Source organism: Castor canadensis, chromosome 13 (genome assembly GCF_047511655.1).
Source record: "Castor canadensis chromosome 13, mCasCan1.hap1v2, whole genome shotgun sequence".
Classification (NCBI taxonomy): domain Eukaryota; kingdom Metazoa; phylum Chordata; class Mammalia; order Rodentia; family Castoridae; genus Castor; species Castor canadensis.
Window position 1 is genome coordinate 24,898,907 of NC_133398.1, and position 24,528 is coordinate 24,923,434.

General features: G+C 44.2%; 1 protein-coding gene across 5 annotated transcripts in view; it reads left to right on the forward strand.

Moving 5' to 3' along the window:
- Epb41l4b (erythrocyte membrane protein band 4.1 like 4B) overlaps window positions 1-24,528 on the forward strand; it is a 132,152-nt gene that overhangs the window by 40,884 nt on the left and 66,740 nt on the right. For all 5 annotated transcript variants that reach the window (XM_074051307.1, XM_074051308.1, XM_020175896.2 and 2 more), the window contains exons 3-14: window positions 4,472-4,514; window positions 5,382-5,460; window positions 7,441-7,485; window positions 9,308-9,360; window positions 14,029-14,149; window positions 15,671-15,758; window positions 15,913-16,001; window positions 16,301-16,370; window positions 16,460-16,629; window positions 19,103-19,212; window positions 21,234-21,264; window positions 24,458-24,491. In XM_074051307.1, coding sequence (XP_073907408.1) covers window positions 4,472-4,514; window positions 5,382-5,460; window positions 7,441-7,485; window positions 9,308-9,360; window positions 14,029-14,149; window positions 15,671-15,758; window positions 15,913-16,001; window positions 16,301-16,370; window positions 16,460-16,629; window positions 19,103-19,212; window positions 21,234-21,264; window positions 24,458-24,491 — 933 coding nt within the window. The remainder of the gene's footprint in view (window positions 1-4,471; window positions 4,515-5,381; window positions 5,461-7,440; window positions 7,486-9,307; window positions 9,361-14,028; window positions 14,150-15,670; window positions 15,759-15,912; window positions 16,002-16,300; window positions 16,371-16,459; window positions 16,630-19,102; window positions 19,213-21,233; window positions 21,265-24,457; window positions 24,492-24,528) is intronic.

Genomic DNA, 24,528 nt, shown 5'->3' on the forward strand with positions numbered 1-24,528 from the left:
AACAACAATAATAATAATTAATAATGATGATGATGGTGATAATAAGGAGCAATCACTCAGAGTAGGTAAAGGGGGAGTAGGAGAGTATAAACTCTAGAGGTGGCAAAACCTCTTCCTTCCATCCACTTAAGTCATGTGGTTGAGTTTCCCTGGACACTCGGCTGGACCTCCAGACAGCGTGTAAGGGGCCAGCTCCGCTCACAGGTGGGGAAGCTTAGGTTCAGGTGTGGGAGCCACACTCTTGAGCATACACTAGTGAGTGGCAGAGCTGGGACTTGAAATCTGGTCCTTTGCCTTCTTCTGTGGTGGGTCAGAGAAGTGTCACAGGCCTCCGGCAACCCAGCTAAAATGCTGACAGTGAGAGGCTGGTGAGTTTTGCTGCCTGTGTGCAAATATCAGTGCTGAATGCAAAACTAATGAAAGGGGCTCTGTAACTGATTTAGACAAATCCCTAAGAAAAGCTCAAGTAGTTGGTGTGAGTTTGTGGGCTTCACCCCCCCACCCCACCACAGATGGAGAAGGCACTTGGAGTCCATTTGTGGTGTAGACACTAGGACCAGTGAGTTTGAATCCTGCTGCCCTCACTTACTAGTGCCATACCTCCCAAACTCTTTTTAGGGCCACCCCTACTTGCTCAGGGGCCCGAGTCAGATGTCAGATGTTCCTCCCTTCCCTTCCTTCTCTCTTCATCCTATGGACACAATTACCTCTGCAGATTCTTCCAGCTATAATTTAATCACAAGCTAGATAGTCTTCTTAAGCCATGAAAATCTGTAGGTTCTAAAAATCCCATTATGTGTTCCATTGGCAGGCTCCATGGCAAGGGCTCTGCAGATGTTCAAGCAAAGCGACCTTAGTCCCTCTTTAACCTCTGAGCATTCCGTGTTGACTTCAGCCCATTTAATTCTAGAGCCAGCCACGTGCATCGTATTTCTAGAATTGATGCACTTTGTCAGATTTTCCTCACACATCTGACTAATGGGAAGGGCTTTGCCAGATGGACTTGGATAACAAATTCATATCAGAAACTACCTTGCTAACACCCATTACAGTGTGAGTTAAATGTCTTGCCATTTGAACTCAGAAATGCATCTGTCTGTGTGCAGTGACTGGTTTAATGGTCTGCTGAGAGGCCTAAAGCCATTTGTCTTGGCCTATACTGACAGGTGACCTGGCTATGTTTAGCAGGGATACAGGTGAACATCCCAGACAGGTCCCACTGCTGCTGAATACTGTCTTCAAAGCTGCACAGAAGGTACAATTTACTAAATGCCACGTTGGGCTTTCAGTGTCCCAGTACTCAAGTCATGGGGGGGTCTTGTGGGACAAAATACAAATGATCAGACCCTGGTAAGCTCCTCAGTTAGGAAGAAAGTCAAGTCATTTTTGAGCTGGTTGCATACCCCGTAAGTTTTATCATCTCTCATTTTAGGATTGTGACTAGGCTTCTTATCGTCTCTGATACAGCCACCAAAACCTGACCTGAAAACACCCAGTGGTCAAGGAGCTTTCAAGAGCTCAGTCTTTTCCATAGCAAGCCCCAGTCTTTTCCATAGGCCTCCAGCCTGGCAAGCCCTGCCTCAGGCAGGAAGGATGGAGCCCAGCCTAGCAGTGAGTAAGGGAGTTCTATGAGCAATGTGGCCCTGGTCTGCTGCCTGTAGGAACATCTGGCAACAGGGGTCTGCCTGTGTTTTAACGCTGGCCACAGATATTTGGCCATTTCATCTCTTGGACTGGTCCATAAACCCTGAAATTGCTGGAGATTTTACAGAACTCAAATAGCCCCATTTTCAAAGGGGGCTGTAGATGATTTAAGATTATCAGGGCATCTTCCTGGGTAGGAAAAGATACAGAAGACTTCAGTACTAAATATTGAGTAGGCACCCTGGGAGCATTTATGAAACACAATGCTGTGAGACTCTGTTTAATGGGTCTGAAAATCTGGGCCAAGGAAAGCACACAAGCTGGATTTGTTTGGAGATGCCAGGACGACAGTGGAGTGGAGCAAAGGCGGGCTTCAACTCCATCTATTAAGAATAATGGTAAGGAAATTGGAAAGAAAGGAGCTCACAACTCCTTTAAGCAGTGAGCCTATAGGACTCCTTAGACTAGAAGGCTGATTGCGGGGAGAACTTTTGGTGCCTGGGAATGATGCATTTATGTAAGCACAGGTTTAGTCATAGAAAGCCATTAGTATGGTACTTGGCAGAAGAGTCAATATGCTTCTGTCCAGTCTGTACTGCCCTCCCAGGGTGAAGTTGGGGGTTTTCATCTTAGTTGATGGCAATGGTGATAGATAAAATCTCATGATGAAAAACTGCCTGCTATGATAGGCAAACAATAAATATAGAAGCGGTGACATCCCCACCTACCCCCTCCTGCAAATAATAATCTCATTATAATAAAACTGTTATGCAGAAGAGCTGGGAATGGTGGTTCACACCTGTATTTCACACTTGGGAGACTGAGGCAGGAGGATATATGAGTTCGAGGTCAGTCAGTGCTACATTGCAAGACCCTGTATAAAAAAAATTATGCAGAAAAATAAAAAGTAAAAAGTAAATGACGCTCAAAGCTGTACCATAGAAAAATAACTCCTATAAATCTTTCTGGATGTACCGTGACAGAAAATAATTATTTAATACAAATAGGATCCTCCCTGATTTTTTCCGCTCTAATATGGTGCTGTGGCTCTCTTGCCACATCAATAAGTATTGACCAATTAATAATATTACCTCAATAAATATTACCTCAGTTGTAAATAGTATTTCATTACATGGACGAGCCCTTTTTAAATGTGTCTTTGTCGATGGGCATTCAGGTTATTTCCAATTCCAAGCTATTAGCAATGAGATAACTCGTCTGGTGCCTCCTGTACGTGTGCTGTTGCGATCGGCATCCTGCTGTGGCTATCTGCTGCTTTTATTAGGTTGGCCTAGCTGGAAGTGGGGATGACAAAAGCCTGGGTTCCATCACTCTATTCCAGGCTTATTGTGTTATAACTCATGTGTTATTTCCTTTTGTTTCCTACACCCTCCTCCCACTCAGTCTTCTTGGGCTCTGTGGTTAGGTGTAGAGTACACTGTGCTGGGTTAGCCCCACCCTTTCTCATTTAGCATGTGCAGAGTTTAGATTGCTTGTGAAAGTCCCTGGCAGTCAGCAGAGCAGCCTCTGGTTTGGAACAACTGGTGAGAAACCCACTCCAGCTGTATCATTCCAACTGCTTTTCCAGTGGTGAAGTTTCAACATGCATGGGGTTTACTGATGTTGATAGGGGATGTCCCTAACTCACCTCATTTAAAAAAATATTCATATAACATTTATTTATTTCTCAATCTAATAAGGGCCTGCTGAGCACCAGGCCTTGTGTCTGCCACAGGAAACAAAGGAACACTTAAATACACAGTCCCTAGTCTCCAGGGGCTTAGGTTTGGAGGGGCTCACAGTACAAATAGTCCCTGGCTTGTGATGGTGCAAAAATGATATGCACTCAGTAGAAAACATACTTCAAGTTCTCAGTTTTGGTTTTTTCTTGGGCTAGTGATACTCTCTCTAGATCCTGGGCAGTGGCAACCAGCACAGCTCCTAAGCAACCGCACAATCACAGGGTAAACAGCCAGTGCGTGCAGTGTGCCGTGTTGCTTATCGAGTGCGCTTTCAATATATGATGGGTTTATCTGCACACGGCTCCATCCTAATCAAGGAGCAGCTGTAGATGTTCCTAAATGTCGCTTTCCATGGAGGTTAGGCTGCTAAGCCTCCTGAGACTGTGGGATCAACAACTTTTGACATTGTGAAGAAACTCTTATATAAGGGAAATGTTTTTGTAATCTCCTTAGATGGATAAGACTGAAGTCATTCTGGTAAAAACAAAGAGGAAACTGAAGTACCCTCATTGGCCACAGCAAGATCATATTAGGCAAATCCCTGCCTGTCTTCCCATCTACAGTATGGGTTTTCCTGACAAAAGAATAAAGGGATTTTGAACTTTGGTTCTGTAATTTCATAGTTTAGGGAGTCAAAACTGCAAGACTGACATATAATGAGAGTCTCACCATTGTAGTTTATACTTTTTGCTAGATTAATGAAAACTTGGAGATTGGGCTGGGGATGTAGCTTGAGTGGTAGAGCTCTTGCCTATCAAGTGCAAGGCCCTAAGTTCAGTACCACCAAGAAATAAAACATGACTGGAGAATATGGACTGTAATGTGAGGAGCTTGGAAGGAAGAGGTAGTGCTTCCGCTGGCTGGAAAGAGACTTGGCAGATAAATTGGTTAAGGGGTTTTGAGTTCTTTCAGCTACCTCTTTAACAAGCTTACGGAACCTGTAGCCCTCTTTCCAGAAAAATGCATGTATGTACATAAACACAATACAATACTGATCCAGTCCCCACGTTACAGAAGGGGTAATTATAGGGGCTTATGACCCTGCTAGTGAACTATTCCTGAAGAAACACTTTTCTTTCTTTCAGCATTGGCTGGATCATTCCAAACCCATAAAAAAGCAAATGAAAAGTAAGTAAATGCAATTTAGTCTACTCATATATTTCTTTTATATGTGAGTAAGCTCCTCTGCCAAGGCTTTGAGGTCTTAGGGTTTCATCTAGAGCTTAAAAGCGTTTTCAAATAGATCCAGTTTTAAGTGGATGACTTTTAATTTCTTAAAGCTGGCCAAATGTTAGAGTTTAAAATTTGAGTGTTTGTAGTAGATATTAAAAACTATACTCTCATTTGAAATCAGACACCTCTGCCAGTGAGAACTGAGCAATGTGCTATTCAGAAATATGACTTTACACCTACTTTGTTCACTTCCAAAATAAGTTTCAAAGTAGCCTCAGAGAATGGGCAAGTAGGAGTGCCCTTTGGGAGTGTGGTCCAGCTCACTTCTTTACAGGTATGGTAACTCCATTTTTCCTAATATTGTTTCTGCTTGGGTCATTTAAAAAATTACATTCTCTTAAAAACACTTTAAGGTATTTTTACTGTAATTTTGGATAGAGCTTTAGTTTTAGATGAACACTTTGCTATTTATGTATCACTCTACTTTAGCCCACTTTGTACTTTGCAAAATGTAGGTATCAGTTTGGAGAATCTTGGCATCAGAGGCACAAGTGAAATGCCAGCTCTTAGTAAGTCATCTAGATGCTTAAGATTTTTCTGCCAGAATGAAGTTCCCCAGATAAGCCATCTTAGCCAACCTAAAAGTCCATTTCCATTTTCTAAACGAGGATTGAAAAGAATGCATACTAGCTTTGCAAATTGTGCCCTCCAAATAGAGAGGTGAATATGCTATGGACTTAACATGTTTTTCCTTTTGTCCATTCTGTGATCTTCAAAATTGGGGGAAAAACCATCTTCAACTTTCCATCTCCAAATGCTTAGTTGGACCTGCTTATGCTTTGCACTTTCGAGTTAAATACTATTCTTCAGAACCGAACAACCTTCGAGAAGAGTTTACAAGGTAGGACACCATGTGCAGAAGAAGATTCTGCTCAGTAGCCCTTGCCTTATATATGGGTCTTCTACGTCTTGGATTTGCTTCCCTTTCTGTCCATGGTCTATATTGCTAAGCAAGAGTTAGTTATTAGCATTTTTGTTGGGCTTCTGTATTCTGTTGAAAATTCACATCTTTGCTTATTTTTTCTTAGAAATAGAAAATAGGTGAATTTTCTTCTCCAGTTTCTATTTTCTTGGACCTTAGGTGAATTGGTTGGTTGTTCTGTGGCATTTTATTTTTGTCTCAGCTACAAAAAGGGAGAGCAAACATTGAGAGAATGTTTCTCTGTCCAAATTTGCCATATTATTTTTTTAAGGGGCGGCAGTACACTCTCTTGTTTGTTACAATAGAAGGTACCCTCTCTTTAAACAAATTGCAAGAGTTACAACAAAGTTGTTAGAATTCTTTCAGTCCCATTGAATTTTTTTTAATGCAGTACCTCCTGTATTTGTTTATCTCTTGCACTACAGAAACACGTGTAGAAGCAAAAGAGAACTTAAATTTTAAGTGTGGAGTTTCCTTCCTACTACCCTTCCATCAGTGAAATTCTTTTTTCCTGCTTTTTGTACCCAAGGGCCTCCTTCTCACTTTTTTGTGTGTGATGGATAAGTAGTGGTGACATGTATGCACTTGGGTGGCCGCAGTGGTGGCCTCTAGCTTGGAGATGGCCATCCACATGGTGTTTTAAAAACTGATCAGTTATCACCAGTGCCCCACTAGAAGCACTTACGTAGTTAGGTTTTCCTCCAGGAGTGGATATATCTGACAACACTGGCACTGTGCTCCATTTGATGTGAGTACACAAGTCAAGCCAGTGTCCTGAATTTCAGAAATGAAGTGCAATTACAGAGAAGCACCTGTTGAAGCAAGAACATTCTGGACTGTGCTAGAACCTTCAGCCTCCCCACACTCTTTAATTTCTGGGTCATCCACAGTCTCATATATCCACTCCACGGAATGCAATGGCCTGCATTGTTTCCAAGGTTCCAACAAATTAAATTTCCAGCTCTGAAGAGGTTCAGAGCTCTTTATGAAACATGCTACTCCTAGCTGTCACCAAAGCCTGTGGTTTTTGAGTCAAGATGTGTGAATCAGAAACACCTGGGAAGCTTTTAAACAAATCAGATTCCTGGGGGCCACTCTTGCATGTAGGATTCTGATTCCTTAGGCATGGAGTAGCAGCTTTGGTTGGTACAAAGCACTGTAAGTGGTGTAGGTGCCCACATCAACCATAAAAAAAAAGAAAACTATATTAAAGCCAAAACTTTTTTTTTTGCATAGGTAAACCCTGATTGTGCTATTTGCTGCCTTCTTAAAATTTTTTTTAATACCCCTGTAACTAGTTCCAGTCTCCCTCTAGGATTATTCTTGTTTCATGCTTGTGTGTTTGTGTGCATATGCAGCCACATGTGTGTTGTTCGCACACCTTTTTTGTGTTTTAAAAGGCAAGAGTGCAGTTAGACTGTACCAGGAAGAAAAGTTGAAGCTGTTGCTAGCAGACTCCAGTCAACTGTAAACTTTTTGATAGGATTCAGGAATCTGCCAGGTGCAGCTGGCCGAGGGGCGAATCCAGTGGTTCCACCCTGCCCATTTTCTTGGACACATTGCATGCCTATGCGTTGAGCTCTGTGTGCCTGTTTGGCTCCCTTCTCGAGCACCAGGGGCATTGTGGAGGCTGTCATTGGACTGCTCAGTGTTCCATATTCCATCCTGCAAGTATCTTGTGAACTCCCCATGTGTATTCACCTGCCTGGTGAGGTTCTGGGGTGCCTTCTGCAGGCCCAGGAGGAGATGCTTCTACCCTCGCTCTCATTTGCTTTGGACTCCCTCTTGACCATGCACAACTCCAGGCTGTGCCCCGGGTGGGATTTGTGGTGGGCAGTTGGGGATTGGAGGCAGCTGGGAAAGGGTTACCCTTTGTTGACTTTTGTATGTGTTTGTCAGGTACCTGTTTGTTTTACAACTCAGGCATGACATTCTTTCTGGAAAGTAAGTATGTTTTTGTTCTAACTCTTAACCCAAAACAGATCATAGTTTACTTCAAAACAGTTTACTGTTTTAACTCTTTTGCCCTTGTTCCCTTTTCACAATTCAAAAAAAGTGCACCAGGCATTGTAAAGTGAGTCTAACACTTGTATCACTGTCATTATCATTCTATTTTAAATGATTACTATCTGGCTTGAAGCATTTCCAAGAGCATTTAATATCTTAAGTGATGTGTATTTGGGAATAATTCTCTCCCTGATCACATCCCTGCCCCATTCATAATGGCTTTTGTTGTATTTGCAAGCAAGATACATTATTAGTATGTATACACGTACAAGAATTTGGACAGTCATTCATCACCATCCATATTGAAGTAATGCAGAGGCTGTACTCCAGTTCTGCTAGGAAAGGTTTAGACATCTCATCTCATTTCCTTTCCTCCTCTTAAAAATGGTTATTAAAGACTAGGCTTTTGGCTATCCACAATGATTATTGAATACGAGCAGCATTATCACAGAAGTGGTTGATTTTACGTGCAATGTTAATTTATTTTAAAGACAAGAGATTTCAACAGTCATAGCCTTTACAGTTACATCATTTTTCAACATCATTATATTTTCTGATCCATGAAAACCTAAGGCTATATTGAATCTAAGAAGCAATAGCTGATATTGACAAGAATACATTTTGATTTTGAATGTAATCTAAGGAAACTGAAAATGTAATTTCCGAATTTGCAAACTCTCAATAGAAATATGTGCTATAAAACTTTCAGTGGAATATGCTCCGTAGAACAAGTAGATTGTACAGTGTATACATTTGCCTTATTTGGTCATGCAATACAGATCTTTGATTGGTGTGCGTATTATGAGTGTGTGTGCATTTTTATCTTTCTCCATAATGTGCTCCTCATACTAAAGACCTTGTAACTGTAGAAATTGTCTTCAGTTTGGAAAAACAGTAATGGCAGCACTTTGCATTTGTATAGTACTTTGCAGTTTATGTCCACTTACACCTGGTTTATTATACTTCTAAGCAGAATGATGTAGTGGTCCCAGCATTGGATGCCATATCAGCTGGGTAACCTCAAGTGAGAACCCTCGACACTCATTTTCTTATCTGTAAAATGGAAGATGGGGGGACATTGACCACATCCTTCCTAAGGATTTGCAAACTTGATGTATTGACCAAATTGGATAATACATATGAAAAGACTTTGAAAACTATGAAGTGCTATACCAATGTATGTCATTACTATTTTTCTAACTTAGAAATTTTAAGTATGAATGAGATCACTGGATTTGCAGTAATACTTTTCTATGGCTGTGCCTCAGTTACACTTATTAGAATGCTGAGTGCATCCAGCTGTCCTGGCAGTATTAGATAGTGTGTCTGTGTGTTTATTTTTAACAGTATGACCTTGTTTCAAGAAATATTTAAGGCAGCTTGAAAAGATGTACATAGTGTATCAAGATAAAATAAATTTAAAATAAGTTTTAAAATAATAAGGCAAACAGAAGCCTTTTCATTCTGTTTTCAGAACTTCCCTATTCTTGCTACATTTAGTAAAATTGTCCACATGGTTGATAGAAAGTATATCTAGATTGGGTTATTTTGATATATAAGAACTGACTTTGGGAAATTTGTAATGTAAGTCAGTTTGCTTGCATTCTTTAATGTAGGCAGCAAAAATATGAACTACTAAGAACCAAAATCATTGTTTGGCTGTCACTACCTTTTGAAGAATGATATATGTGGACACTTTGCATGGGCTTGAGTATATAGCTTTGTATGTAGAATTAATTTCTTTTCTTTCTTTTTCAAGATTGAAATGCCCCTATGAAACGGCTGTGGAATTAGCTGCTCTCTGTTTACAAGGTACATTAATCTTCAGCAGTAATTAGTGTTTTAAAATTATTGTTTCTCACTTCAACAATTGAGTGTGTGCTATGTTTCAGGCCTAGTGCTCTACTTTGTCCCAGGTTATAAATGAGTATGATATGGTCTCTGTGCTCAAAAGCTTGCAGTTCAGTGAGGAAGGCAGACTCAGAAGACCACATCACAGTTTCTGCAGCAATAGAAATGCACAAGAGGCTTGGAAGAGGCAGAGCCATGGAGGGATGCGGAGTGCAAGGCCCAAAACAAGTGCAGAGAGGGGCTGCGGATGTAGCTCAGTGGTAGACTGCCTGCCTGGCATGCATAAGGCCCTGAGTTCCATCCCCAGCACCACAAAGATAAATAAATAGTAAGAGTATAGAGATGGAGGTAGCAACAGGTGGGTAGCATGGTGGGGTGACGTGAAGTTTGGGAAGCTGTATAGGTGGACAGACTTAGACCCCATTAGAAGAGTGTGAACTTGCAGTTATCAAAATGCCCCTGCAGGCTCTTGAGGAAGCAGGCCCGGTCAGATGTGGGTTTTGGAAAGACTCCATTGGCTGTATGGGGAGAAAGAGCTGGAGCAGAACCAAGACAGGGGCTCAGAATGGTGAAAGGTGTTGCTGTAACAGAAGTAATAGGAAACTGAGTAGGGCAGGTGGTAACGCACATGCCAAAATCAGCCCTGGCAGTAGAGAGAGCTGGCTTCGTGGCTGAGACTTAGGTGTGAGAGATGAGTCAGAGATGACTCAGGCTGCTTGTGGGGGTGGGTGGTCAATGGAGAGTGGTTAGGAGAGTCCATTGGAGGAAATGACCGTGTGGGTGTCTGGGCTGAGAGGTACCATTGTGGCAACAGCTTCTCCAGTGTCTGAGTGTGGCTCATTCCAGAGTCAAGCTATGAGCAGTGCTATGTGGTCACCAGAAACTGGATGGCAGGACGTCTGCCTGTAGCATCATCCACGTTGCCTGTTCATCCACAGGAGGCACTGGTAGATCCTAGTTTAAAATGCATAAGGAACACTTGCTGAAGTCTCCAGCACTAATTAAGAGAATTCTAATGTGTAGCTGCACATGCGGGATTTCATTAGCACATCAGATAGACATATGTTGTAGACTCACTTATCACTGTGCTCACTGGCTTTGACTGGATTACGAATTATGATATATTCATTCATAATGAGCATTTGTGAACATCATAAGATTTGGCTTCCCACTTTTGCATTTCACCAATTTTTGAAAGGTGATTTGAGAAGTGTTCAAATTATAAAATCAGTACACACTTATTACAGAATATCAGGACCATAACATAGTTATCAGGTAAGTTGAAGGAAAGAAGTGATGCCCTATCCCACAGGCATCCAGAGTACCTATCTATGAGTTTTGAGTGGGTTTCTGAGAAATGTAATTCTTATCAGTCATATTCACATTTTTGTATTTTTTTTAGTTATTTTAGCAAACATATTTTGTCACATTTACACTCATAAAGATGGCTGTTAATGACTGCAGAATACTCCACTAACTGGATACTTTATAGGCCCCTCTTAAGTCCTGTCATGTAATGGGGCTGCCTTGGAGTAGATACCCAGTAAGTACGGAATAAACAAAGGGATATAGTTGGATTGAAGGTGGTCTGCTTGTGTGGAGGTGACAATAACGTCACCTGAAGCCATCTGTGCCAAATACAGAGCTGAGTGCTTCCTACCCATATAGGTCTGATGCAGCAGGCCTTGTGGTGAGCACGATAGCATATGCAGGGCTGGGAACATGGCAACGGCCTCTCCTCATTGGCCAGGTACAGACTTTATGAGTGTAGCCAGTGCCCTTCATCCTCCTTGCCGTTCCTGAGTGGTAGGAGGCCACATCATCAGGCTTGACAGCCCCCGACGAGATGTCACTGTTAGTGAAATGAAAGTCCCCATGTCAGGCCTAGGGCCCTGACTCACCAGAGAGGTATCCTCCTAAGGCTGATGGCAGAATATTGCCAGCTTGTCCATTGTGCTGAATGATAAGAGGACATGATGCATGTATTGCTTCAACCCTGCCCCCTGCATGATAGAGGCCACACCACACTCACAAAGTCCAGCTCTAGTTCAACCATTTGCCTTGCCCACAGCAGACTAGACAGGAAGGTCAGCCGTCTGTGAGCCTTGCCTGGAGAAATGACCCATTAGAGTTGGAGCGATATCATTAGTGTAATTTAAGATATAATCATTATGTCAGGTACAAATAAGACTTTGAAGACAGACACAGAGACTGGGAAGCCCTTGTCACATTGTTCCTCATGTTCCCTCCCCACCCATTTCCTAAGTCAGTGCTCTGGCCTTCTTGCTGCTTCCGCCTAGCCGAGCTGCTTGCCCTGGACGCTGAGCATTACTAGAGTGACTCTGCGGGTGTGCATAAAATAGAGATTTGTGTTTTTTCCCCGGCTTGAGCCTTGAAGACATATCTTGCTGTGGCTATCCTTGAACTAATGGTGCCTCCTGAATGGTGATACAGTGGTTCTGCATGGAGGCTGTGCGATTTGCAAAATACATTTGGGAAGCAGATTTGAAAATTAATCCAAGTGAAAGGGGAAAGGAAAGGGAAGAGGAAGAATGAGAACGTCATTTGTCATCACCTTATAACAATCCCATTTTGCAGATAGGGATCAGAAACATGGTGGCTAAGTGACTTGGCCACGGTCACTCAGATAGTGTATGGCAGAGCTGGGATTCAAGCTCTCCTGTTTGAGTTGTTCTGTCACCCTTCCATAACCTCTCTGGAGCTGGGGCCTGGCTGCAGAGGTGGTGATTACTTGAGTGTCAGGTCCTTCTAGCAGAGTCTTGGAAGGCACGGTGGAGACCATGTCATTGTCTGGGTTCTTCCTCCAGTACCCAAAGATGCCAGTGGCTCAGCTAATCTTGCCTCATCCAGACACACTACTAAAGGCAGGGCTCCATTGCCTCCATTTGCCTCATTTTGTGGGTGCAGGGGAATGGGGGTTCATATTACAGGAGTCTCTTTATAGGCTGTACAAACCCTCTGGCTTTTCAGGTTCTTAGTTCAACAGTGACCTCTTGGACAGAGGTCAGTGGTGGCCTCCATCCTGGGGAAACCAGCCCCACCTTTTCTGGACAAACACTGTTTCCAGAGCGGAGTCTTCATTTGTGCCTTTGCCCAAGTCACCATGCTGCTAGATACCCTGACTCAGACTCCCCTGGTGGGGGATGCACATGAGGGGCTGCATTCAAGTGGAGTGGCACTCTCCTGGTCCCCATCTGTGCCAGACGTTGCCCAGACATCTCTCACTGTCTCCCTGAGTTTGGTTGTACTGCTTCTTTTGTGTAGAGAAGGTTTTTTTTTTTTTTGAGATAGGGTCTCACTGTGTAACCCAGGCTGACCTTGAACTTGCAGTCCTCCTGCCTCAGCCTCCCAAGTGCTAGGATTCTAGGCATGTGCCACCACATCAAGTTAAAAGAGCAGTTTATCTACTTCAGCAAGCCACTGGAGTCCCTCTGCTGAAAGATGGGCTGCAAGGGTTGGGACTCAGGAGCCCCATGCTGGCTGGGTATGGCCTATGAGGTAATGAAAGAGGATGCTGAGTATTTACCCAGTTGCTGCTGTCCTGGAGGTATTCAGGCATATCCAACTTGGTCCCGTGTGAACTGGATGGATATGTGGAGCAGAGGTTTCTGAGGGTGTTTTCCAGTTCCTCAAATGTACAATTTCTAACAATCTAGACCTGAATCAGAAACTGGGTGTGGAGCCCATCAGGTGATGCTGATTAACCCTCATGTTCAAAAGCCACTGTTGTGGATCAGTACATTTCCCAGGAAAGTGTGCGCCCATCCTGGGCATCTTGTGAAAAGGCAGGTGGAACTTGAGAGTCTGCATTTTGAGCAAGCTGCCAGGTGCTATCTGTGCAGCAGCCTTGTGTAACCAGATGCTGAAGGAAACTGGAAGGTTCCTTTCCATTCTGGGCTCTGCAGGAGTGGACTGGGGAGAGTGGGTTTTTTTTCATTCATGTCCCGGAGGGATAGGGACACCTGTGTCCTCAGGCCCTCCATTGTATGGGTGACTTGGCAAGAGCAAGGGCCATGCAGCACTCTTTGGGCTTTTTGCTGGGATGGCCCCATCACTGCTCCTCTGCACAGCTGTCTCTCTCTCAGGTTCTGCCTGACTTGCCACAGTCGCTCCTGCAGCCTGCTCACCCGCTTCCTTCCCTTCCTCCCTCCTTATTTTCTCCCTCAGATTCTCCCTGTACTGAATTCTTGATCCATCCTCCCCAGCACTGCAGACTCTGAAGTGCTGCTCTGACCCACCCTTAATGAGAACCCTGTGCAGTGGGTGTTTCTGGGCAGATCCTCATTGCCTGCAATTGCCTTTTATTGCAGATTCCTACTTCTCAGGGGAATGTAATCGGGGCCTCCCTGGGTGGGAGAAACAGGGGAGGGAGACAGTAGTAACTAAGATGAGGTTGTACACTCAATGGGGAGGGCATCAGAACAATTCTTGGGCATTGTGAGTGTGTATATGGCTACTGGGTGAGAGTTCAGTCCTCCTGCAAGGACAGTGTTGTGCCTCAGGGGTGCCTGTGCTTTATAATCATGCACAATGCCTTTGAAGTCAGTGGTAGCAATAATCAAAAGTGTTCAATGTCTCCTGTTTTTCTCCCTTTTATGAAACGTGCAGCGGAGCTTGGGGAGTGCGAGCTTCCAGAACACACACCAGAGCTTGTGTCTGAGTTTCGGTTCATTCCAAATCAGACAGAAGCGATGGAATTTGATATCTTCCAGAGATGGAAAGAGTGCAGGTACCTTGATGCAACCATCTTGCATTCTGATACGTTTTTTATTTTGTCATATGTGTGTGTTGGACTCCTTTGTCTACCCGTGGAATTGCTCAGTTGCTGACTCTAAAACAGCATCTCCAGTTCGGAACTTCTCTCCTATGCTTCACTCCTGTTTTCCCAAAGTCCCACATGTCATCTCTCTTCTGAGGAATGTGTAGCAAGAATCAAACTATACTGTTTTCTCTAAATACAGAGCCTCACACTGATTTGCTTGTTGCTGCCAAGGGTGCCACCTCTGTCCTGGTGGCACCCCAGGTATGGATAGCTAGGAGGCACTGCCTTGACACCCTCCCACACACCTGGGTCTCTGGTGACCCTGACCTTAACTTTCTAGAGCAAACCTTTTAGAGCTATAGCATCCCTATTTTGAAAATCTGAAATAATTCAAAATATGAAAGTTTTTAGACACTGACATGATGACACATTTGAAAATTCCACACCTGACTTCATAGGACAGGTCACGATCAAAATGCAGGGACAAGAGCTGATGGAGTGGCTCAAGTGGTAGAGCACCTGCCTAGCAAACATGAGGCCCTTGAGTTCAAATCCCAGTACCAACCAACCAACCAACAAACTGTTGCAGGGACAATAAAAACAGTGCATAAAGTTATCTTCGGGCTATATGTATAAGGTGTATATGAAACATAAATGAATTTTGTGTTAAACTTGGATCCGATCCCTAAGATATCTCATTATCTATATGCAGATATTCCAAAATCTGAAAAAGTCTGAAATTATGCATCTGTTGGCCCCAAACATTTCAGATAAGGGTTGCTCAGCCTGTAACTCTAATGTGTAGGAACACTCACAGCTGAGACCATGTGTTATGTAGCATTATATTTCAAGACATGGTCATCACATTGAAAGCCAGCCATGTCATCTAGCTCCCTGCAGCCACCACCCTGATCTAACACTTTTGCGCCTAGACTGGCAACATTGCCTCTCTCCTACTGTCTCCCAGAGGTTCACCTTTCCTCCTTTTGTGTCCTCTCCCTGAAAGCACTCAGACCTGGAGCCTAGCGTGGCCTCTTATTGTCCCTCAGGCCTTCTGAAAAGCCCCAATGACTTTCTTTTTTAATGGAAGGTGGCATGAGTGCATTCTTGTTGTCTAATATTGAAACAATACAGAAATGTGTAACTATAGGGTTGTCCTGCCCTCCCACCCTTGTCACCAACACACAGCCTTCCTCCTCCCCTCAGGAAATAGTCTGCTGAGTCCTTCCAGCCTTTTCCTTTTGCTTACGTTTACATATCTACACATGAAAGCAATCTTATTTTCTTAAATGATTCTATTTATAGGCACTGTTATGTGATCTTCCTATGCAATTAACAGTGTGTTCTTAGAGATCTTTTCCTGCTAATGTAAACTGGTGCCCCGCATTGCTACAATTGCTGCATGACCTTGTATAGTCTGGCGTGCCCTTCAAATGCCTGCGGGTATCTGGGTCCCAGTTTACATGTGTTTCCATTGGTTTTTCTAAGGGGAAAGAGCCCTGCCCAGGCGGAACTCTCCTACCTGAATAAAGCGAAGTGGCTGGAAATGTATGGGGTAGACATGCACGTTGTCAGGGTAAGAACTGTGTATGTTTTAGTAATTTCCTTTTGCTGTTTACTGAAAAATGTGTAGCCAACAAAGTAACATGTGGTGAGGAAATTGTGTTTGCATTCTGCTCTGTGACGACCTGTTAGAACCCTCTACCGATTGTCACTTCGTTTGTTTGTAGGGAAGAGATGGCTGTGAATATTCTCTTGGACTGACCCCGACAGGCATATTAATCTTTGAAGGAGCTAACAAAATAGGCTTATTCTTTTGGTAATTTAGTTTTGTCTAATATTAAAAATGTCTTTTCCTATTTTGTGGTGGAAGTCTATGTGATGGATGATTATTGAGGGTTATTTGCAACACCCTGATTCGTTTTAAAATCACACCATCCTCTTGTCATTGGGGGTGTATGGCACTTGCACTTATACTTCTGGATAATCATATTTAAATGAATGAATGATTTTTTTTTTCTTAGCCAATCTAAGCTTAAAAAGTAGAAAGGAAACTGCTGTTTTGATGTGTAGTTTTACTGCAGACTGTGCTTTTTAAAATGCTTTCTCTCCGACTAGGCCTAAGATTACCAAAATGGATTTTAAAAAGAGCAAACTGACCCTTGTGGTGGTCGAGGATGATGACCAGGTAGGCCTCGCTCCCCTTGCCCACCTTGCTGGGAATAACCCTGCATCCATGTGATGTGCGCACACGAGGGCCCTTGCTTCCTCCCCCAGGGACGTGAGCAGGAGCACACGTTCGTGTTCCGCTTGGACAGCGCCCGCACCTGCAAGCACCTGTGGAAGTGTGCCGTGGAGCACCATGCTTTCTTCCGCCTGCGCACACCAGGGAATGGCAAGTCCAGCAGATCCGACTTCATTCGCCTGGGCTCCCGCTTCCGGTTCAGGTGGGCAGACACTTTGCAGTGTGGATCACTTGTTTTGGAGAAAGACAGTAGCTTGTTTTTAGGCATGGATTTGAGCCCAGTGATTTGGGTTGTCACCCCCACTTCTTTCTCAAGGTCTGACCTTTGGGGGAGGCACACAAGCTCTTTTGACCTCCCAATCTTCGATGGTAAAACAGAACCAATACTGTCTGAACTGCTTGGGACCAAAAGTGTTCCAGATTTCAGAGATTTTTGGACTTTGGAATGTTTGATATTTCTGATATTTGAGTGTTGAGGTCCCAAAAGTTTTGGATTTGGGAGCATTTTAGACTTTGGATTTTTAGATTGTTGTTAGTAGCTAGAGTTATGTTATCCAATACAGTAACCATTAGCTACTTGTAGCTATTTAAATTAATGAGTATTTAATAGATTTTAAAATGCTCTTCTTGGGTCTCATCAGATCACAGTTTAAGTGCTCAAGTACTCATGAGGCGAGTAGCTACCTACTGAGCAAGGCAGACTCAAGACTCAGCATCACTGTGAAAGATCCTGTCAGATAGTACTGCATTAGAACTCTGTGTCCCCACTCTTAATCCACGAAACAGATTATCCCCATTTTACAGACTAGGACACTAAGGGCTCAAACAGAGCTAGAGAATCAACCCCAGACAGTCTGGCTCCTAAATTTCTTTTTTGTTATTCTTTTGTTTTGTTTTGTTGAGATAGGGTCTCACTATGTAGTCCAGGCTGATCTCAAACTTCCTCCTGCTTCCACCTCCCCAGTGCAGAGTTACATATAACCCACCACTGTATTTCCTTTCCCATGCCAATATCAAGCAATTTGGTAATGATTAAGAGTGAGAACAGGTATCCATATGTGTATGTGTGTGTGTATGTGTGTGTGTGTCTGTCCATGTGTGTCCCAGGGCAGGCTCAGTAAATATTTGAATCTGACAAGAGCCTGAAGAAATAGAGAGCTTATTCTGATAAGTTTTGCTTATGAATCTTAAGACCATGTCTCTTAAGTACATGAAAACTCCCTGGACGTTTGCTAAAAATGAGATGTATGGCTTTATCCAAGACCTTTGTAATCAGAGTCTGTGAATGTGCACATGGTCCTGCAAGCCTGGGGGTGCGCATTTTAAATGTGCTCCTGGGGCTGATTTTTGAAGCACATGTGCAGGTCTGAGAATGTTGGTTACGAGATACAAAACTTCACTTGGTTTCATAACCTCTACCCACACATGGCATGTCCCTGAACTCTGTTTAAAATGCCAAAGGAGTTGCTCGTTTCAAATTTATCTACTGTGCAAGGAAATGGCTGTGCACTTCTGTTTAAAGAATTATTTTATTTGAATGTATTTTTAAATGCTTCAAGGAGGAAAAAAGACCATGTCCTTTTTGAGAAAGACTCAACTCACAGGGCTCTTGGAGGATGGAAATATCAGAACTCAGAGGTTTGCAGAACCACTCCATGGTCTGCTGATGTCCATGCGGGCTGGGTCAGAGGGGAGGACTGTCAGAGTGATTGCCAGTGCGGGCTTTGCCCTCCCAAGAGCATACTCTCCCGAGATTTGACCCGGAGCCGCTGTCCTCTGCTCTTCAAGGAGAAGTGTAAAAGGAAGGGGAGTTTGGAGTGGAGGTTGCCTCTTGGAGCACTTGGAGTAGGTAGCAAGTGTCTCTTTCCCTCTGATAAATCAAGAGTAGCTGGATGGGAGCAGTGATGGATAAATCAGCAGTGAACACTGTCCACAGCCAGGTGTGCTGACTCATATCTGTAACCCCAGCTACTTGGCAGGTGGAAGTAGGAGGATCATGAGTTTAAGACTAGCCTGGGCAAACTTAGTGAGACCCTATTCCCCCGCCCCCAAAAGAACCACAAACAAAAGGACTGGGGGCATGACTCAGGTGGTAGAGCATTTGCCTAGCATGTGTAAGTTCCTGGGTTCAATCCCCAGTACTGCAAAAACAAATACATAAATAATAAAAAGAACAGTATCCCTCTTGGAAGCTGTAGCCAGGTGTCACAGTGGTTGAATTCCAGAAAGCCTGGGTGAAATAAGTAGTTCCCTTGGTATAGCAAGGGAAGCCGAAGTTTCATTAAGGGGCCACTGGTTACAGTCTTTTAAAAGATGACTTAAGTGTCTTTACACAGTGTGTTCCTTGAAAGGTTATTTCGTGTGCTAATCAGTGTTCTCCTAGTCAAGTGTTCCAAGCACTCAGAGATGCTTGGGTTTGTGCGGCCAAGTGGCTGGTACTTAAATTGCAGGTTTTGTCCTTTGGTGGAAATACCTGCCCCGGTAAGATTGCCTGGTTTGGCAGAGGAGATTTTATTTCCGAATAGAAGTCTTCAACTTTGTGTGTCTTTACCAGGTGAGTTCAGGCTCAGTTGAAATGTACACTAGAGCTCTTGAAAAGAAAAGTTCACTTCCAAATAGGTATGATGTGTGAGATTCTGATGTTGGTAACATTCAGTCAAATATTTCCTTCCCAGTGGACGGACGGAATACCAAGCTACACATGGTGCCAGGTTGCGAAGAACCAGCACCTTTGAGAGGAAACCTAGCAAACGTTACCCATCCCGGAGGCATTCCACGTTCAAAGGTGCTGTGGTGCTCTTTCTACCTTGGCGTTTGGTAGTACAGCTTAGTGGATTAAGTCTGGACGAAGTTAGTCAAGAAACTTGTGAAGGAACCTGCTACAGTTCTACTCCAGTGTTCTGAAGCTCTTGAAAAACATCCCAACAGTGATCTCTTGGTGGGACTTGGGTTTCTTCTGCTAGCCTCTGGTCTTTAGTCTTCCTCCATTGGATATGCTTTTCTCCTCATCCATCATTTTGTGTGCCTCTTTGCTTCTTTTGGACCTTCATTGCCTATAAAAGATGCTGTGTCCCCTCTCTACTGCCTTACCATTTTTGGTGGACATCCTGCCCAAGCTAACCAGAATTCTGACCATATTAAAGTAGATGCAGAATGTGCTTAGATCCCTGTGGCCAATCCAGACATACCCATCCTTGAATGTCTCCTGGTCCTGGACTGCTGGCCCTACCCTTCCCTGGAATCCACTGAACCTTATCTATACCTCCCTGCAGTGGCTCACACCTGTGTGAGGCCTAGAACCAGGACATCCTTAGTTAGCGAGTGAGGAAACTCAGTCATTTCTGTTTAAACCCAGCCTTCATATCCCATCTCATAGCTCTTCTTTCTTTGTACTGATTGTTCCTCCATGTGGCACCCCCAGGGTAGCACTAAATTGTTGCTCTTTTATGGCAGGGCCTCTGCACTCAGCCTCCCTCATCCCTGATGTTGTTTACTTGTCGGGACTGTTCCATACATTTTTCTTAAACAGTTCAGGACTTAATTGGTCTCTGTGGAACTCAGCTCCTTTACTTAGGCCTTCTAGAATCTTTAATCTTCTTTCCCTCGTTCCTTTCTTTATGAACCAATAGCACAGTAGCCTGGTAGCAAAAAAGTCTCAGTCATTCTCTGCTACTTTAATGGAAGAAAAATGCCCAGAGCCCGGAAAGCGTGGTCTTACCTTTGAGAAAGGCCAGAGGATGGAGCATGTCCACAGAAGGGTGATGGACTGATGAGTTGATTGCAGTAACTGGAGAGGGACTGATAGAGCAGTGGGGGGACAAATTCTCTGGTCCCAGGGCTGTTACCCCCATGAGCAGGATCATGCTTGTGTGTGTGTATGTGTGGTCCGGTGGGCCACAGTCATCCAGAAACAGTCGTAAGTAGGGAAGAATTTTCCAAAGATAAAAGGCATTCTTTGGAGATAGTAGTGAGTGCCCACCCCCTACAGTTGCCTGCAAACACAAGGGAAGGAGCCCCTGTGTGACTGTCCCAGAGTCGGTGGGCATCCAAAGCCCGAACCCACCAGATGGCTTGAGCTCTTCCAGATTCCTGGTTCTGTGATTCCCTCCCACTCCTTCCTGGTCTCCAGCTCCTTTATTTCACTGACATTTTTTCCTTACTGGAGGCCTAGATTCTTCTTTGAGAAGATTTTAATGATTTTCCCGGCCATATCCTTTTTAAAACAAAGTAAGGGCTGGGGATGTAACTCAGTGGTAGAGAACTTGCATAGCATGTGCAAAGTCCTGTATTCTATCTCCAGCACACAAAAGAGAGGGGGAGGGAAGAAGAGAGGGAGGGAAAAGAAAAGAAAAAAAAATGGTGGAAGGTAAATAAGCAGCATCTCATCCTTGTTCCCTTCCCTGCAGATGTTGCCCCCACAGAGCATCTGGTCCACACTCCTCAGCACAGACAAATGCTGATACTTCAGCCTTTATCACTTACACTGTTCACTTCTCCATACCTCTCATCTCAAGACCATGAGTTCCTGGAGAGCAAGAACCGGCTGTCTTATCTCTCATCCTAGCATGTCTGCATCACAGCTGGCCCTGGGAACCTGCTCAGGAAGGGTTCCCTAGAGAATTGGAGGCAGGAGCAGAGTGGATAGTCTGAAGGATGGGGAAAGGAGCAGCCACAGTGCAGATCTGCCTGGTTTGGGGTGGAAATTTTTCTGTGACCAGAGAATTCACTCTTTGGTGGGAATGTGTTGTTACAAGGTGAAAGTTATAAAGCTCTCTAAAACCGCATGACTCTGTTTTTCCTTTATAGCCAGCAACCCAGTGATAGCTGCTCAGCTCTGGTAAGTGCCCCCAGACTCTGGAGTACAGCTCTCCTCTCTAATTATTGTGTTTTATTTGCAATGTTGACTTTTTCCTTAATACAATTAAATCAGAGTGACTCACCTGAGAAATTTTGTTTTTCCTTTTTCTGCTGCCTAGCTGTACCATCCTCCAGGTTTTGAATAAGTACACAACAGTATGTTCCAAGGCAGCTTGTTTTACTGGAAAACACAGCTGCTCTGTTTGCATAGTGTAGTGCTTTGTTGAAATGGTGGATGGTAGGTGATAGGTGGCTTTGCAGGCAGTGGTGGGGATGGTAGGCAGAGCCCCCGGGCAAGGGCTAGGCGAGAGCAGGCGCTAGTTTTACCCAGTGCAGCTCAGGCATTAAGAGTCATACAGCACAGAAGACAGTAAACACCATTGGAATTCCTTCAGGGAGAGAACTTCACAAGACAGAAAATCTGCAGCACAAGAGTCAGCAAGCCTTCCGTAAAGGGCCAGGGAGGAAATATTTTAGACTGTGGCTGTGACGTCTCATTCACAGCTGTTTAGCTCAGCATTGCAGCACTAAAGCAGCTGTGGACGGTGTGTAAGTCCACGAACATGGCTGTGTTCTAATAAAACCTTTTTTACAAACACCAGGGAGCCAGATTTGGCCTGTGAGTGTCATTTGCTGTCCCTTCTATAGCACAGGCATTTCTGATCTTGCTGTGCATTGGAAATACCTGCTATGTTCTGAAACGCCTTCCCATGCTTTGGCCAGGCCACACCCAGGGCCAAGCAAATCACCTGTGCACAGGTGTGGGACCCAGGCATCTGTTCTTCAAAGCTCCCCAGATGAGTCTAGTGTGTAGCCTGGGTGGAGAGCCACTACCTTGTCTGTCTTCTCCCCGCCCCTCCCCCCATCACCTGACACACACACACACACACACACACACACACACATGCATGCACGCGCATCTAAAACCACTGTTCTTTCTGGGTGAGTTTGGACTTGCTAGGTAGACAGTGGTCATATGAAAGAGCCAGACTTAAGTTGTTGACCCTAGGTCTGAACTACAGGCCCAGGTGTGAAGGCTGATGGGGAGGGTGGCCTTTAAGATGGGCACAAGCTAGACTGCTGTACACTCTCAGCCAGGACAGCTGGCCAAACTGACCAGTAGGACACATGGTGGGGCAACCAGGGCTAGTGAACAGAGCCCTGGAGGAGGACTTGTAGTCCTCTGTCCTGGCCCCAGCTTTTGCTAACCCACTCTCCAACCTTAGGCCTTCTCCTCTGGGCCTCCTTACCTCCCCCTTCCTTTTCGGCTCTCCCCCAAAAAAGCCTGACATGGAATCTTGATGAACAGAAAGACAAAAGCAGGGCTACTGTGGAGGAAGCCAAGTGGGAAAGTTCTGTGTCCATCTGTGTTCTCCACCTCCCTCTAGGTAGCTCCGAGGTGCCTTCAAGGAACCCTAGATCTAGAGAGCCAGAACCGGTCCCTCCAATCACACAGGCAGACTCAGCCTCACCTCTGGCTCCAAGCTGTGCTTGGAGTGCCATTGTGCTGGGCCAAGTGCTCTGCCTCTTGTCTCGAGGCATCAGTTTCTGCATTTAATGAAGAGGCCTGAGGGTTCACGGATCCGCTGCTCATTGCTCCTGCCCCTGTGGTGGGAGGTGGTTGCAGTGGGTTAGGTCTTGCATGGGTTAGAGGTACGCCCTTTTTCTCGGATCCTTCTGGCAGGTAGTAGGCTAAAAAGACTTTATTTTCCTGTCAGGTGTCTTGTTTTTAATTCTCAGTGGCTTATAAGCTACAGCTTTTCTGTCTTTTGGTCTCTTAAGAGGAGATTGTTTTGTTTGTTTGTGTTTCCCTAATAAAATGTCATTTTCCTTTTAGCATCTAGTGGAGATTATATATTGGAAATGAAAACAAACTAAAAAAAAAAACTCCACCAAAAAAAGAAGGCCCCAGTAAATAGACCCTTTAGGAACAATGAGCTAATAACCGCTGTGTTGCAGCTGTTCAATTGCTCTTTGCAGCCTGTGGGATCCTGGGGCGAGTAGGATTGCTCTGGGAGCCATGGATGAAATTGTGCTCTGGGCCACAGAGGTGCTACCAGAAAAATAGCACCTTGCAGAACACTTAACATACCTGCTGAAAGCCAGCCTAGGCAGTCTGGCGTGGAGCCTAGCTCCAGCTTACTAGCCCTCTCTGAAAAACTAGAACACAAAGCCAGTTAGACTCCAGGCAAAACTCATAACAATGATAAGTTCCCTCTCCATGTTGCAAAAGAAACAAAAAATAAACCTTGATTCCAAGCAGACCACCCTAGCAACAGTGACTGCCCAGTGATTTGGGTGTGTTTGTGGGTCTTCTGACAGGTACTGAGCTTGCTGTTTCAAATATTTCATATTACACCTACCTGCTTTGTTTGTGGTTTTTTGTTTTTGTTTTTTGCCAGAGTAGTTCTATTTAAGATGCCATAAAATGGGATCATGCATGAGGAGCTCTGAATTTTTCTTTAGGCCCTCCAAGAGCTCTCTTGGTGTAGTGGAAAGAAGATAGGCTTTGGTATTGAGCAGATGCTGAATTTGCCCTGGCTCTGCCATTGACTGGCCAGTGACCCTGCACAGGTTTCCCAATGCTCTGTAAAATGAGGTGTTAGGAAACACTGTTGACCTCATGGCCCTGTGGTGTGAATTAAATAATAACAGATGTGAAGTTCCCAAGACAGAGGCTCTCATGGAGTGAACAGTCACAGTGGTGGCTAGATAACAGTTAACTGCAAGGCACCTACTGTGACTCCCGCCACAGTGCCTGGTGTAGATGTCCAGAAGTAACTGGTGACTCTCTCTGGCTAGAAAAAACTCTGCCCAGTCCTGAGCTTCCTGGTGCTGTGGGGCTTCCCACAGCAAAAGTCAGGTCCTACAGTGGGAGTTGACATTAGTTTGCACAATTGAAAGGACCTCCTTTCTGCCACCAAAATGTGACATCACAGCTGCATTTTGGTATATCACCTATGTGTCTGTATTGAGGAGCTGTAAAGTGATGAATGAAAGTTGCTGTTTGTGGTTTCCCTAGTACAGCATCCAGTAACCAAAAAGAACTAGTGTGAGACTGTTCCTAATGGAGTAGGTACTGCATTGGACTGGTTTATGATTGTTAAATAAACTAAAATAATGTCACTTTACAATCTGTCGTTATAATTTTTCTTTTTCTCTTTTCTTTTTAGCTCTAAAACAAATCCCGAAGTCCATAATTACCAGGTGAGATACTGCTTTTAAAGGGTTTCTTCTTTAAAGT